Below are 14321 nucleotides of genomic sequence, written 5' to 3'. Positions count from 1 at the left end.
GACTATGCAACAATGGCAAAATTAACTGGGAAACTCAGAAGTCAAGACGACAAGAACTTTAAAAAAGAATGGGAAAAAATTATAAGTTATGCATCAGACCACTGCAAGCAGCTAAAAACATTAGCAGGATTCTATGTGTGGGGTATAAATAAGAAATTATTATTATTATTATATAACCACACTTTTAAAGTAATGGAAACTATGGATAATTTACAAGGATAAAAACTTGGATAAGTATTGATATGCAGTTGTAAATATTAACATTAGGACCCAGGGAAGGGATGGGGGGAAGTCAGGAGATTCAGAGTAATCTCGATATTTGGATTTTGAAATGTTTTTTTCTGGTATGTTTATACTTTTGAAAATTAAATTAAAAAAATATTTTTAAAAATGAAATGTTAAGTTCATTAGCAGGATTAACTTAAATCAAACAGTTAAAATGAAACTTAAAAGGAAACCAAGGAGTAATTAATAATTGGATTAATGAAGAAAATGCAGTGTTATAAACTAGGGGGAAAAAGAAACCGCAAAAGGGGGGAAGTAAAAATATGTTTATTATAATATTGGATTTGTAAAAACTGAAAATTATATATATCTCAGATGAGCATGAAGCTGATGTTTATTATTCAAACTAATGTGTGAAAACACATCCAACATTTTTATACAGCAGTTAAATGTGCATGCAGTTTATGCATTTTTAAAGACTACTTTAAGAAAAGGAAAAAGTTTATATTTTACCCTTACATTGTTTCAAGATGGAAAAGGGACAATCATCATATACTAAAGAAGGGCTGCTTTAAACCAAGTGCCTAATGGTATCACAAAGACCAGATACTTCCTTACAGTTTTCTGCACATCATACCAAACATCATGCAAAGAGTTCAGCAGCATTATTCTTAAAATGTAATTTCTATTCTTAAAATGGGCATGTTAAATCCACTGAGAAAGTCCACTCTACTATGTACCCTCCTCCCCCGGTTACGTTGCTTTCATTTCCATCACTGCTAATAGAAAAGGTTTAATGGGATCAACAGGCCAAGTAGAACATCAAGTGTGCAGAAAAGAAAGAAAAAGACACATTGTATATTTATGCAATATAGTTGTACTGGTTTGGATTCTCCTTGTCTCTTTCCATGTAGTCCCTGTCAATTAGCGACTCTATTCTCTTCTTAAGGTCAGTGGGCTGTGAAAGCAATTCAGGAAGTCAGTAATGATTTTTGAATATTTTTTGCATTAAAATATGTATATAATGATCATTCAGCTTTTACTTGATATCAGGCTCAACCCAATTCCTTCAAGTGGGTGTCACGGTTTGTAAACAGAAAGGGGTTAAGGGGATCATTCAGTTGTTTAGAGTGTGGTGCTCATAACACCAAAGTTGCAGGTTCAATCCCCCTATGAGGCAGTTGCATATTCCTGCACTGCAGGGGGTTGGACTAGATGATCCTCAGGGTACCTCCCAATTCTATGATTCCTAAGATTCACAACTCCATTCTATTTACATCACAAGTAGCTTCTTTGGATATGCACTCCGCTATGTCCACGAAGTATTCCTATCCTGGAGGGCAAATTCTGACAACACACAGCATACAGGTACATGTTTTGAGTGCTTAAAATGACAGCCATCCTAATTTATTCTGTACTGGAATTCTTTATCATTGGCTGACTAAATCTTTTGAAGTTGCCTCATCGGACATTCTCAAAAACAAAACAATTTTTCACTTGAAAGTACTGTCACAATAAAAGTATTGTAGGAATAAATTACTGCCAACAAGTAAAGGAAGAACATCCATACCACACCTTTACTGGGAATTTCAGTTGGTTGTATACTTCAGACACAAGAAGACTGTGGCTCAAAGTCTTGCGCATTTTCATGATTCTCACAATTGCGGCATCAATTTGGTATTGCCGATCCTGAAATACCCTCTCTGTAGTGCTTGCTTGTTCTTCTACCTGCAGGAGCAGAAATTTGGAAAAGAAAGTATATCAGAAATTGAAAAAGCCTGTCTTTGCCATCCCTCAAGTGAATGGATTAATTTCAATCAGTAGTGTAGTGTGGGCGTGGACAGGATTTTTGTTGGGGGTGGGCAGGACTTCTGTTGGGGGGGCTGAACTGACGTGATTGGTCAGTTAGCTAAGTATTTATATTGTTTTACTTGATCTGGGGGGAGATGCCCCCCCGTGGCTATGTCCATGTAATGTAGTTAATTTGGGTTGAGTGGATGAAATGGTATTGGTGTTCTTGGGGTACTACTTCTGATAAGTAAGGCCCTCCCCTTAAAACCACATATGAGAGTCCTTGCTTGTCATCATTGTAAAGGGGGAAAGCATCCTTTAGACTCCATCCACCTCACCATTTCACTATGCAAACTTTTGAAATAAATGTACAGAGCCAGAGGCAATTATGCTGCTTAAGGTCACAGTCTTGTATCCTAAGACACCTACTTACAAACAAGCCATGTCTGTTCATCAAGGTCATCTTAAGAGGACTGTCTTTTGGTGTCCCCACCTACTGAGGTCAGGCAGGCAATGCCTGAGGATTAGGCTCTCTGAGTAGGAGCACACTGGCTTTAGAGTAGGGTTTCCCAAACTTGGGTCTCCAGCTGTTGTTGGACTCCAACTCACATCATCCCTAGCTAGCAGGACCAGTGGTCAGGGATGATGGAAACTGTAGTCCAAAAACAGCTGGAGTGTCAAGTTTGGGAAACCATGCTTTAAAATACCCTTTCCATGACTGTGCCTATTCTCATGAGTTTTAAGAACCAGGTGAAAAAGTTTTAGTTTGTCCAGGTCTTTTCAATAGGATGCCATATTTTATTTAATGGATGCTTTTTGTAGTTGATTGTTCTTAGCCAAGTAAGCCAGCTAGTCCAGCAATGTGATCTCACAGTGGCAAACTGGATGCCTCTGGGAAGCCCAAAGCAGGACATGAGCACAACAGCCCTCTACCATTCAGAGCCTGGTATTCAGAGGCATACTGCCTATGCTACTGGAAGTAGTACATAGTTCTCATGCCATTGACAGTAGCCACTGGCAACCTTAGCCTCCATAAATTTTCTAATCCCCCTTTAAAGCCATCCAACTTGGTGATTTACCATTACATTGATTCAAAAGGTGTTTTACAGTTTTATGACCTTTATACCTTTTTAATGCTGTACTGTTTAATTGTAAGCTGTCTTGAAAAGAAATTTTATTTAAAAGCAAGATTAAAAAAGATTTCCATAAAAGAAAGTCATTTTGGGGACAATGGGAAGGCTACACATTTTACAATGTGTAAGGTCGAATCACTTCCTGGTGCAACTGGACATCTCAGAGACTCTTCCCCTCTGCAGGGAGGTGGAACCTATTCGGATGTTCCGCCCCCGCCACTTAATGGATCCAAATCGCTTCCAGAGAGTGGTAGGGGATGTTTTATCCCATGTTGATGGCCTTTCAGCTGATTTCCTGGTGACCTGCTGGAATGCAGAGTTAACCAGGGCTATTGACTGTCTGGTTCCGAAGCGCCCTCTCCGATTGCATGGAGCCCGGACAGCCCTGTTGTTTCCCCCAGAGCTGAGGGCAATAAAACAATCATTCAGACGGCTAGAGTACCGGTGGCGGAAAACTCATTCTGAATCAGACCGGACACAGGTTAGAGCTCAACACTGAGCCTACCAAGTGGTTATGGTGACGGCGAATAGGACCTTCTTCACCTCCTCTATTGCATCTGCAGAAAACAGCAGCAGGAGACTCTTTCAGGTGGTTCACAATCTATCAGAACCACCTTCGTCATCAGGCCAGGTAGGGAACCCAGGATCTCCTGCAATGCTTTTGCAAAGTTTTTTGCAGATAAAGTCGTTCAGATTCGGAAGGAGGCAGACTCCACCGTGGAAGCAGGGCCGAGGTGGGAGAGTGCTGGAGTCCTGTCTAGTCATATTATATGGGAACAATTCCAATCTGTTACCTCCAAGGATGTGGACAGGCTGCTTGGACGAGTGAAACCAACCACCTGTCTTCTTGATCCTTGCCCATCCTGGCTCATAAAAGCAAGCCGGGAAGGGCTGGGCGATGGGCTCTGCGGGGTGGTGAATGCTTCCCTCTGCGAGGGAGCCTTCCCAGACCCGCTGAAAGAGGTGGCCATTAAACCACTTCTTAAAAAAACATCTTTTGGCCCGGCCAATATGGCCAACTATTGCCCAGTCTCAAATCTTCCATTCTTGGGCAAGGTGATTGAGTGGGTGGTTGCTAAACAACTCCAAGCATGCCTGGAGGATGCGGACCATTTGGATCCCTTGCAGTCGGAATTCAGGCCTCATCATGGGACTGAAGCTGCCTGGGTCACTCTGGTTGAGGATCTCCTGTGGGCTAGGGACAAAGTTGAAAGCTGTTTCCTAGTTCTGCTGGATCTCTCAACAGCCTTTGATACCATCGACCATAACATCCTTCTGGACCATCTAGAGGGGCTGGGAGCTGGGAGCAGTGGTTCTGCTCCTTTCTCCTGGGCCGTGTCCAGAAAGTGGTGTTGCGGGATGAGTGATCAGACCCCTGGGCTCTCACTTGTGGGGTGCCTCAGGGTTCCATCCTCTCCCCCATGCTTTTTAATATCTATATGAAGCTGCGGGGAGAGATCATCAGGGGGTTTGGGCTGGGTGTTCATCAGTACACAGATGATACCCAGCTCTACCTCTCTTTCAGATCAGAACCAGTGAAGGCGGTGAAGGTTCTGTGTGAGTGCCTGGAGGCGGTTGGAGGATGGATAGCGACTAACAGATTGAGGATGAATCCTGAAAAGAAAGAAGTACTGTTTTGGGGGGACAGGGGGCGGGTGGGTGTGGGGGAGTCCCTGGTCCTGAATGGGGTGATTGTGCCCCTGAAAGATCAGGTACACAGCCTGGGAGTCATTTTGGACTCACAGCTGTCCATGGAGGTGCAGGTCAATTCTGTGTCCAGGGCAATTGTCTACCAGCTCCATCTGGTATGCAGGCTGAGACCCTACCTGTCCACAGACTGTCTCGCCAGAGAGGTGCCTGCTCTAGTTATCTCCTGCTTGGACTACTGCAATGCGCTCTACATGGGGCTACCTTTGAAGGTGACTTGGAAACTGTAATTAATCCAGAATGCTGCAGCTAGACTGGTGACTGGGTGTGGCCGCCGGGACCATATAACACCATTCCTGAGAGACCTGCATTGGATCCCAGTACATTTCCGAGCACAATTCAAAGTGCCGATGCTGACCTTTAAAGCCCTAAACGGCCTCAGCCCAGTATACCTGAAGGAGCGTCTCCACCCCCATCGTTCAGCTTGGACACTGAGATCCAGTGCCAAGGGCCTTCTGGTGGTTCCCTCACTGTGAGAAGTGAGGTTACAGGGAACCAGGCAGAGGGCCTTCTTGGTAGTGGCACCTGCCCTGTGGAATGCCCTCCCATCAGATGTCAAGGAAATAAGCAACTATCCTACTTTCAAAAGATATCTGAAGGCAGCCTTGTTTAGGGAAATTTTTATGTTTAATGCTGTAATGTGTTTATAATATTTGATTGGGAGCTGCCCAGAGTGGGTGGGGAAACCCAGCCAGATGGGCAGGGTATTAATAATAATAATAATAATAATAATAATAATAATAATAATATCACAACACCAAGAACAACTAAAAATATGTTCAGAGTCTAAGACCTGGCTCAGAGTAAGCTCTAATTTAAACATTTGCAACAAAAAACGATTTCCATCCTCTTCCCTATCTTCCAAAAGACTGCTTGGCAACAGGAAGAAAATGGAAGTACAAGGAGATATTACAAAAATTATGAAAAATAAAAAAAAGTATTCAAAAGCAGCTTCTCCCAGTTTAAATGGGTGCTGGATGGCCATACCCTTGAACAGATTAAATACTTCAGTTATCTAGGGCTCACATTCCATCATACAGGATCCTGGAAGCACCATTGGCAAACCTCCCTTCAAAAGGCAGAGATCACAAAGCTAGCCATACTCAGATTCTTTTTCACAAAGGGCGGCAAATGTGTTCCAGCATCCTTAAGGGTTTTCAACGCAAAACCCGTTTCCCAACTCCTGTACGCAGCAAATGTCTGGCATAATGGGGACGTGCCTAAGCTAGACGGCTTTCAGGTAAAATTTCTACAATCTCTACTGCAGGTACTCAACTGTGTCCCCAACTCCATACTTATGTTAGAAGCTGGTGAATGCCCAATTTTAACTAAAGCATGGTGGGCTGCCCTAAAACATTGGCTCAGGATTGCAGTTTTTGATCTAGGGAAGGGTTTGTATCAACACCTGACCAATGAGGAGTTTGTCAGCAATTGACAGAAAACCATGGCTAGAAAAGTCACCTCTATTAGTCTGTCACCCCCCCCCCCAACTCTATTACCTGGGTTATGAAGGCACCCTAAAGACGTTAAAGCAAAGATTATGGGATAATGCACACAGTGACTTGCGATCTCGATCACTCACAGTCTGTAGTCCGCTGGCAGTAGGAGTACACTATGGGCATGTCTTTAAGTTAACACCTTACATTCAAAACCTGACAGTACCAAATTACCGAAGGTTATTCACCAAAGCCAGACTAAACGTTTTTCCTTCTGCAGTGTTGGATGGCAGGTTGAGAGGAGTTCCCTACCAGGACAGACTTTGCTCATGTGCCCAAGACATCAGTTCTATAAAACATATTTTGCTGCACTGTGCGGAATACAAGCAATCCAGGGCTGAATTGATATTACCCTTGCTGGTACCTTTCCCGGGAAAATCAGACGCTCACTATGTCAGGTTCCTATTGGAAGACCGGACATACGCTAGAACATTAGCAGTGGCAAAGTTTTTATCGGTGGTTGCAAGAACCAATGATCCCTAACTTTAAGTCTGAACAAAATGCTTGTTTAACCTGGAGGTAGGCTGTCTGAATTGTGTATTGCTTTGTAATGATTTGTTGGGTCTCTGGACTGTAATAAAGATTGATTGATTGACAACAATAAGCTACAGCTAACAAGTCACCCAGCATGCAACTCCTAGCCATAAAAACCTGAACCACTAAGCATTCAATGTAAATAGATACTTAACCAAAAGCTAGGGAAATAAAAATCTAATTTAATGTACAAAACAGCTCACATTTCTTATAATGAGACAAGTACAAGTGTCTTGATGTCCCAATCTCAGGAAGAGAGGTTTTTGTAACCCATGCCCCTGGCATATAAAATGGCTCAGGATGACTCAAGAGGTATAAATTGAAAACTGGAGCCAAAATAATTGCCACTGAATTGCTTCTGGGTGATTCAGGGCACTAGGCACCCAGAAAATATACGACAGTAATCTGAAGGGAAAAAAGAACCAGAGACCGTTTCTTTCATCTGGATCTGATTGATTTTTATCCTGAATAGCTTATGTCTGAAGTCATCATTGCAAATAAATTTGTCGCCATCTTCCACATCTTTGCCTCTGGGGCTTTTTGTTAGCACTCTGGCCTTGCCGCAGGCTAATGACTGGAGGGTTCGTCGAAGGTCTCCATCCTCTAAAACAGAAAGAGATGGTTTAGTTTTTTAGCCACTAGCACTCAGAAGCCACAAGGAACATCCAATACGGACCTATTCCAGTAGCTTGTTTTATCTCCTCTAAACTGAATTCTTCACCTTCGTTAAACATAAGCAGCACTAAAGTCTGGAACAATGAGACCTGTAGCTCTTTTTTGCCCTGTCAGGAACAAAAAAAAGTGATAAAAACACTTCTGCATTTACTTATAAAATGTAAATAATTTGTTTAACAATAGTTCTAGATCCATGCACAGGGAGGTCCTACACTTTGCAGTTATTTAACATTCATTCCATATAAAAGGAAATAATATCCATATGATAACTGTGTTATCTTTATAGCAGAGTGCTTATACCTTAGGAAGACACTATGTGTAATCATGTTTGCCTTTTTAAACTACAGTTAAGAACTATATCTGAAACACTTCAACCACAGTTTAGCATTGGCCATGAATTTAACCACGGTTAAATCTACATTGAGCAAACCCTTGTTAGGACAGTTTCCCTGATTCTCTAGCCAATCTGTTTACAAGGTGATAAACAGATCTTTCTGGTGTTTCCCTATTTCCAAGACCAATTCAAAGTGCTGTTTTAAAGCCTTATACAACTTGGATGTAAATACAAGTCCATGGTCACCCAGCAAAAAGGAATATTTTTTGCAAATATATTTATGTAAGCCAATACAAATGGGCCCCTATTTACACCTGAAATTGGATAATTTTGATGGAACATGGAAAGTATTGTTCTTGGGGTGGATGGTTCATGAAAGGATGAAAGTTTCGTGAAAGGATGGATGTTTCATGCAAATGATAGCACAGGATGTTGGTGGCAAAACTGATGAAGAAACAAAATCAAATGAAATGAAATAAAGTAAGAACAATTCACAAAAGCTGAACAAAACCTAGAGACCAATATTTTAAAATGGGAATGACCACTTAAAAATCCCTGCTACATTCCACATCTACTAAATGGCTTCAACAAGTGATTAACAGTATACCAGAAAGCAAACAGTACCTCTTTAAATTCTGCTTTGAGTACGCAGTGTCCTAATGCTGATTGCCACTGTAGTTTCCTGCCACTGTGCTTTCCTAGATAAAATGTCTTGAATATCTCCTGCAGTTTTATCATCTAAAGAGAAGAGAGATATGAGCTTCAAGTACAGGGTTGCCATATTTCAAAAAAGGTTTGCTGAATTTTGTTCGGCAAAATTTCCCCATGTGCCATTTTTACACCTGAAAACCAGGACATGTCAGGAAGTTTCCTGACGTATGGCAAGTAAAAATAATCAACTAGTACAGTCTTATCTATACTGAGCCATTAAAGGCTTTATAGGTCAAAATCAGCACTTTGAATTGGGTCCGGAAGCTATTTGGAAGCCAGTGCAGTCAGGCCAGGATTGGTGTGAGATGATCAAACCGTCTTGTCCCAGTGAGCAACCTGACTTTATTTTAAAAAGTCACCTTTATCCTAAATTGTTCTTTTAACCATTTTTTTAAAAGTACAATAAGTTTTAATCTTTTTGTATAGTGTTGCAACTACAAAGGGAGAGGCCCACAAATTACTTACTTAAACTATTTAACTTAAGTAATTCTCCCCAAATATCAAACCCAAAGGCTGATGCCAGAGGTTTCTTGGCAATTTGCCTAAGTTTTCCAATTATTAGATAAAGAAGTTTTAATTTTAATAAGTAGTATATAGCAGTGGTTTTCAACCAGCGTGCCGTGGCACCCTGGGGTGCCTTAAATGATGGTCAAGGGTGCATGCAACGGGCAACACTGGCCTCTCTCCCTCTTTCTTCCCCTGTCTCCTCTGATGACCTCTCGTGTCTTTGCCTCCGAAATGCTTGCACAGTTGTTTGTTGCAGTAGCCCTGGCTACAAGCAATTGGTGCCTCTGGGGCTGACCAGGGGATGTTGGTTGCCAGAAGCTGAGGCAACCTTGGAATAAACAAGCAAGTGGGTGAGGGAGCCCAGCCAGCCAGTCCACCAGCCCCTGCTGTTGGGAATGGACAGACAAGTGTGAGGCCGGGCAGGTAGGCAGGCACCATGCTAGCCTTTCTTGTACTTGCTGTGTGCAAGGCCTACCAGGGAGCGGAGTGCCCAGTGCTGAAGGGGAGCCTTTCCACCATGCAGGCCCAGCAGCACCCACTGCTGCCACCCAAGGTAAGGCGCTGTCCTCAAGTTCATCTTTGGCCAGTCTCTGTTGGGCTACTAAGGCTGGGAGCATCCTCTTCCCAAGCCCCTGTGGCAGTGTGAGGAAGCACCTCTCTTGGGGGGGGGGGCGGCTCAAAGACCAGGGGCAGAAGCAGTGGCTGCCCAGACGACTCCCAAGGAGAAGGGAGAGGAGAGGAGGCTGAGTGAACACTCCACAAGGGAGGGTGTTGGGAAAAGGGTGAGAGGTTGTTCACTCTGCAGGCAAGGGGCGACATAACTGGGCTCCTGAGCCCCACAGGGGTGCCGCAGGAAGTATGCAGTGTTAGGGAATCATTCTGGCAGAAACAAGTAGACAGTTTCTAAAATGTTCCAGGTTTCCTTTATATATGGGAGTGGCACTCTGAGCTTAATTAGCATCAGCTGGAAGTGCCAATATGAAGAAAACCACACCGCTTCGTTTTTGCAGATGCCTGATGGCAGATGTCTGACAGAAGAGTAAAGGTAAAGGTAAAGGGACCCCTGACTGTTAGGTCCCATCGCAGATGACTCTGAGGTTGCAGCGCTCATCTTGCTTTATTGGCCGAGGGAGCCAGCGTACAGCTTCCGGGTCATGTGGCCAGCATGACTAAGCCGCTTCTGGCGAACCAGAGCAGCGCACAGAAACGCCGTTTACCTTCCCGCCGTTTACCTTACCTATTTATCTACTTGCACTTTGACGTGCTTTCGAACTGCTAGGTTGGCAGGAGCAGGGACCGAGCAACAGGAGCTCACCCCATTGTGGGGATTCGAACCACCGACCTTCTGATCGGTAAGCCCTAGGCTCAGTGCTTTAGACCACAGCACCTGCCTGTAAAATCTGATGAAGGACTGTTCCTGTAATTTACGACGTGTGGGAGATAAGAGAGCATTTGTTTGAAAGTGTGCTGTTAATTGCAGTTTATTTTAACAGTCGAAAATATATTTGCTACCGTAATGTTTCCACAGAGTTTGTGAGTCATCTTTAAAACAACTTCTGTTATTGTCCACTGCTTCTGGGAAGATTAAGATTGCTCTGCTAAACAGTTTAAAGAGGTTTTACCTAAAAGTGTGTGGATGGTAACCTCGAATGGTTAAGGGAGCCATGGACTCAAAAAGGTTGAAAACCTCTGGTCATCAGTATCAAACAAGAGTAATAAAAAGTTATTCCATTTTGGATGTGTTGTCCAGCTATCTTACCTCTGATGGCAGGTGGACCTCCATAGGCACGTAGGTTGGCCAATAGCCCATAGTCAAGATATTCACTGTGAGTTCAATGTTACCAGGTACATTCTGATTTTGCATATACTACAGCAGAATCAAAGTGACAGAATAACCATATGAAACTACAAACAAGTTAAAGGCACTGTTAACTGCACACCTCACATTAAATCAGTATTTGGATTCTGTCCTCCCTCCAAGGAGCTTAGGGTAGCATAAATCAAATCCCCACCTTTAATCCTTACAACCACCCTTAGATTAGCTGAGAGGTGGAAACTGGGCCAAGGTCACCCTGTGAGTTTCTGAGTTTGGGGAAATTCAAACCCAGGTTTCTCCAGCCAGATTTCCTTATCTAGTGCTCCACCATTCCACCCAATAACAAAGAGCTATAAGAGCATTACCAATTTGGCATACAGAAAGCAAAGCACATTGATGGAACTAACATGAGGGGTAGCTAGCCCTGTTGTGAGGAAGAAGGAAAATGGAATATTTGCAATGTCCTTTTCAGATGTAACTGCACATGCTTAATTTATTTTGCCAAAATACCCAAAACTTAATCCAATTAAAGGATAACCCAGAAGCCAAAATACACCCAGAAAGAAATATTGATGCCAGGTTTTATACCCATACCTGCTTAAACTGTATCATGATGTCTTTAGAAAGCTCCATGTCTTTAAACATCCCTTCAAGTTTGCTTGTGAAAGCAGCTCCACATTCTGTAAAATGATAGTTGTATTGAAATTGCAGTTAGATATTTTGTCATTGTCAACAAAAGATTTAAAGTGCATCAATAACCAGATAGCAGAGAGGTATTTCCTGTTTCAGATAAAGGTAAAGATTACAACAGTATTGCAATTCTGCTCAGGAGTGGCTGGCTTGGTGGGCAGCTGTTGCAAATTGGTTCTGTTGGTGTGCCCTTGCTGCCCTGTTCTGGTAAAGCAGCAGTGATGCTGCTGCTGGAAGGCAAACTCTGTGGTAGCCAGTGGCGTAGCAAGGTCAGATGGTACCCAGTGAGAAATATTTCTTGTCATCCCCCCCCCCCCATTGAAATTATTAAAAGAAGGAAAAATAAGATACAGTCGCAAGTATTATTTTCTGGTTTATTTACTTAACACTGTGAGCATAAGCACTTAAAAACTTTTTTTCGCAATGGGAATTTCTTATGAATGAAATTTTTTACTTAATTTTGCAGATTTGGCTTAACGTATGATGATCACAATGAATCAAGGAACTAAAAAATGTAACAAAAATAAATTCAGCACGGCACTTATAAGCTTCAGTAATGATGCACAACTAATTCAACAGAATAACGTGGGGTGACTGCATGGCAGCGGATAGGAGTGGTTGCAGGTTGGGTGATGATGAGTTACTGGTTGTTTACGTCTCGCTCAAGTATAAACTGTAGAGACAGACTGCGGCAAATCGGTAGAAAGAAACACCCACTCCCCTTCCTCATCCATATGCTCTCCACTATACAACATCAAGTTCAGCCGCGTTTCGTTGCATTTGTTGACTAAACTAAAAAGTTTCAATACGTATTATGTTGACTTGTTGAGGTTAATTAATTGTCAGACGAAGTTATTAAACTCGTTTTAAATAATTTTTTTCAAAAAAGTGTTGTGAGCCCCCCCCCCAATTTTTTTTATTTTAAAAACACATACTTTTGCCATTTTTGTCACCCCCCTCAGTGATGACACCCGGGGTGGCCACCCCCCCCTTCCTATGCAATTGGTGGCAGCACCTTGGCAAACCAGTTGCTCTTCATTTATACTGAAGACTCTTTTAAAAAGAATGTGGGCCAAATTCTTAAATTGCTATCTATCCAGTTCAACTCCCAAAAAAGTAGCTACATGCAAGCTATGCATGTTTAAAAAGTGGCCTGCACTGCATTAAAATATTCACACACTGATTTTGTTATGGCTCTTGTAGTTTATTGTGTTATGGCACTTGCAGTTTATTGCTTACTTTAGATCAGAGGTTCCCAAACTTATTTGGCCTACTGCCCCATTTTCAGGAAAAAAATTACTCAGCGCCCACCTGAAAATCTGCCTTCTTTAAGCGAACAAAAAGAAAGATGCAGTGACAAATTTGCATTCTTTTATGTATCTATATTTCTACCTACATCCTACAACCTAGTAAAGAAGGATAATTTTAAAATAAAAATTATAAATAATATCAAAAATAATTCTAATGAGAAGAATGAACCTGGTGTGCTGCTATCAATTTATTAACGTTTGGCTCTATTTTTGTCAGCAGGTTTCTTAAATCACCACAATTAGCTATTTGGGGGCAGGTTCTGTTTTCAGTTAACAGATTTGTGACTGCACTGAACCCACATTCCACTAAATATGATGAAGGAAATGTTGGCAAAACCTATTTGGTGTTTCGCAACTTTCTGACTAGTTGCAGGACCTTAGCCAGACCTAGCAGAGTACACGCAGAATCCACGGAAGCAATTGGCAACTTGGCTGCAGACAGGATAGACGAAGCAGGAACCAGGAACTTGTAGTTAGGTGTTTATTATATACAGTGGACTATTTACAGGAACAGAACACGGATCTTTTGCTAGCTCTCTCTGACACGACTGACAACTCCTACACTCACTGACACACTGAACCACTCAACTCCAAACTCTGAACTAACAGTTAGTAGGCCATTAATTATCACTCCCTTGAGAGAGCTTGACCAATCAGGGAGCGGTCTCCATGTCTCTGTTATTACCAGGCAGACTTACTCCTTCAGATTGCCTTCTGGCTGTCTGCCAAACCTTAATTGACTCTGTGTGAGTAGCTGCATGTACACAGTTTCCCAACAGGAAATGCTATAGTATTGTACAGGGGAGGAGTTGACACTGTCCCACAACAGTGCCTGACCTGGCGGTAAGCGTCATTACACAACAAAGGAAACATGTACAAACGGTTTTTCCATTTTTTTCTTCTCTTCTTTCCTTATGCTTCCACTGCCCCCTTATTTTTATTCCACACACCCCAATTGCACCTGAGGCTACTACCGCCCATCCTGAATCGTTCCAGTGCCCCCCAGGGGAGGTATTGACCACTTTGGGAAACACTGCTTTAGATGAAGTAAATACAGATATATTTCTAAGCCACTTCATGCATCCAGTGAAGTAAGTTGTAGCCTATGAAAGCTCATGTGACGATAAGTTTGCTAACTGCCACACAAATTTATTGTCTTTATGTCAGTACAACCTAGGAAATCTAAAAGGGCCATTACAGAACCATGGTATTCTGAAAGGCTAAGTTTGAGGAGGTAAAACTCAAAACAGTGGATAGTTTACCAGCCTAAGCCTGGGATCCAAACAGGGGCATACCATGTGTTGCTGGCACCCAGGGCAGGTAAAGTGTCCTGGTGGACTGGGCAGCTGGGGTGGAGGCCACATTGGCATTGGCGGCTGCCCTGCTACTTCC

The 14321-nt window shown here is 42.6% G+C and overlaps 1 protein-coding gene across 1 annotated transcript in view; it reads right to left on the bottom strand.

The window, feature by feature from the left end:
• Positions 1-537: 537 nt before the first annotated feature.
• Positions 538-14321, bottom strand: part of LOC309333203 (cullin-4B-like) — a 230131-nt gene continuing 216347 nt past the window's right edge. The window contains exons 15-21 of the mRNA XM_081846606.1: positions 11524-11609; positions 10873-10980; positions 8520-8633; positions 7563-7668; positions 7317-7489; positions 1801-1953; positions 538-1183 (exon numbers count right to left, since the gene is read on the bottom strand). Coding sequence (XP_081702732.1) covers positions 1088-1183; positions 1801-1953; positions 7317-7489; positions 7563-7668; positions 8520-8633; positions 10873-10980; positions 11524-11609 — 836 coding nt within the window. The 3' untranslated portion in view covers positions 538-1087. The remainder of the gene's footprint in view (positions 1184-1800; positions 1954-7316; positions 7490-7562; positions 7669-8519; positions 8634-10872; positions 10981-11523; positions 11610-14321) is intronic.

The sequence above is a fragment of the Podarcis erhardii genome, assembly GCF_964252035.2.
Source record: "Podarcis erhardii genome assembly, chromosome: W".
NCBI lineage: Eukaryota > Metazoa > Chordata > Lepidosauria > Squamata > Lacertidae > Podarcis > Podarcis erhardii.
This window is presented reverse-complemented; position numbering and strand designations above follow the sequence as displayed.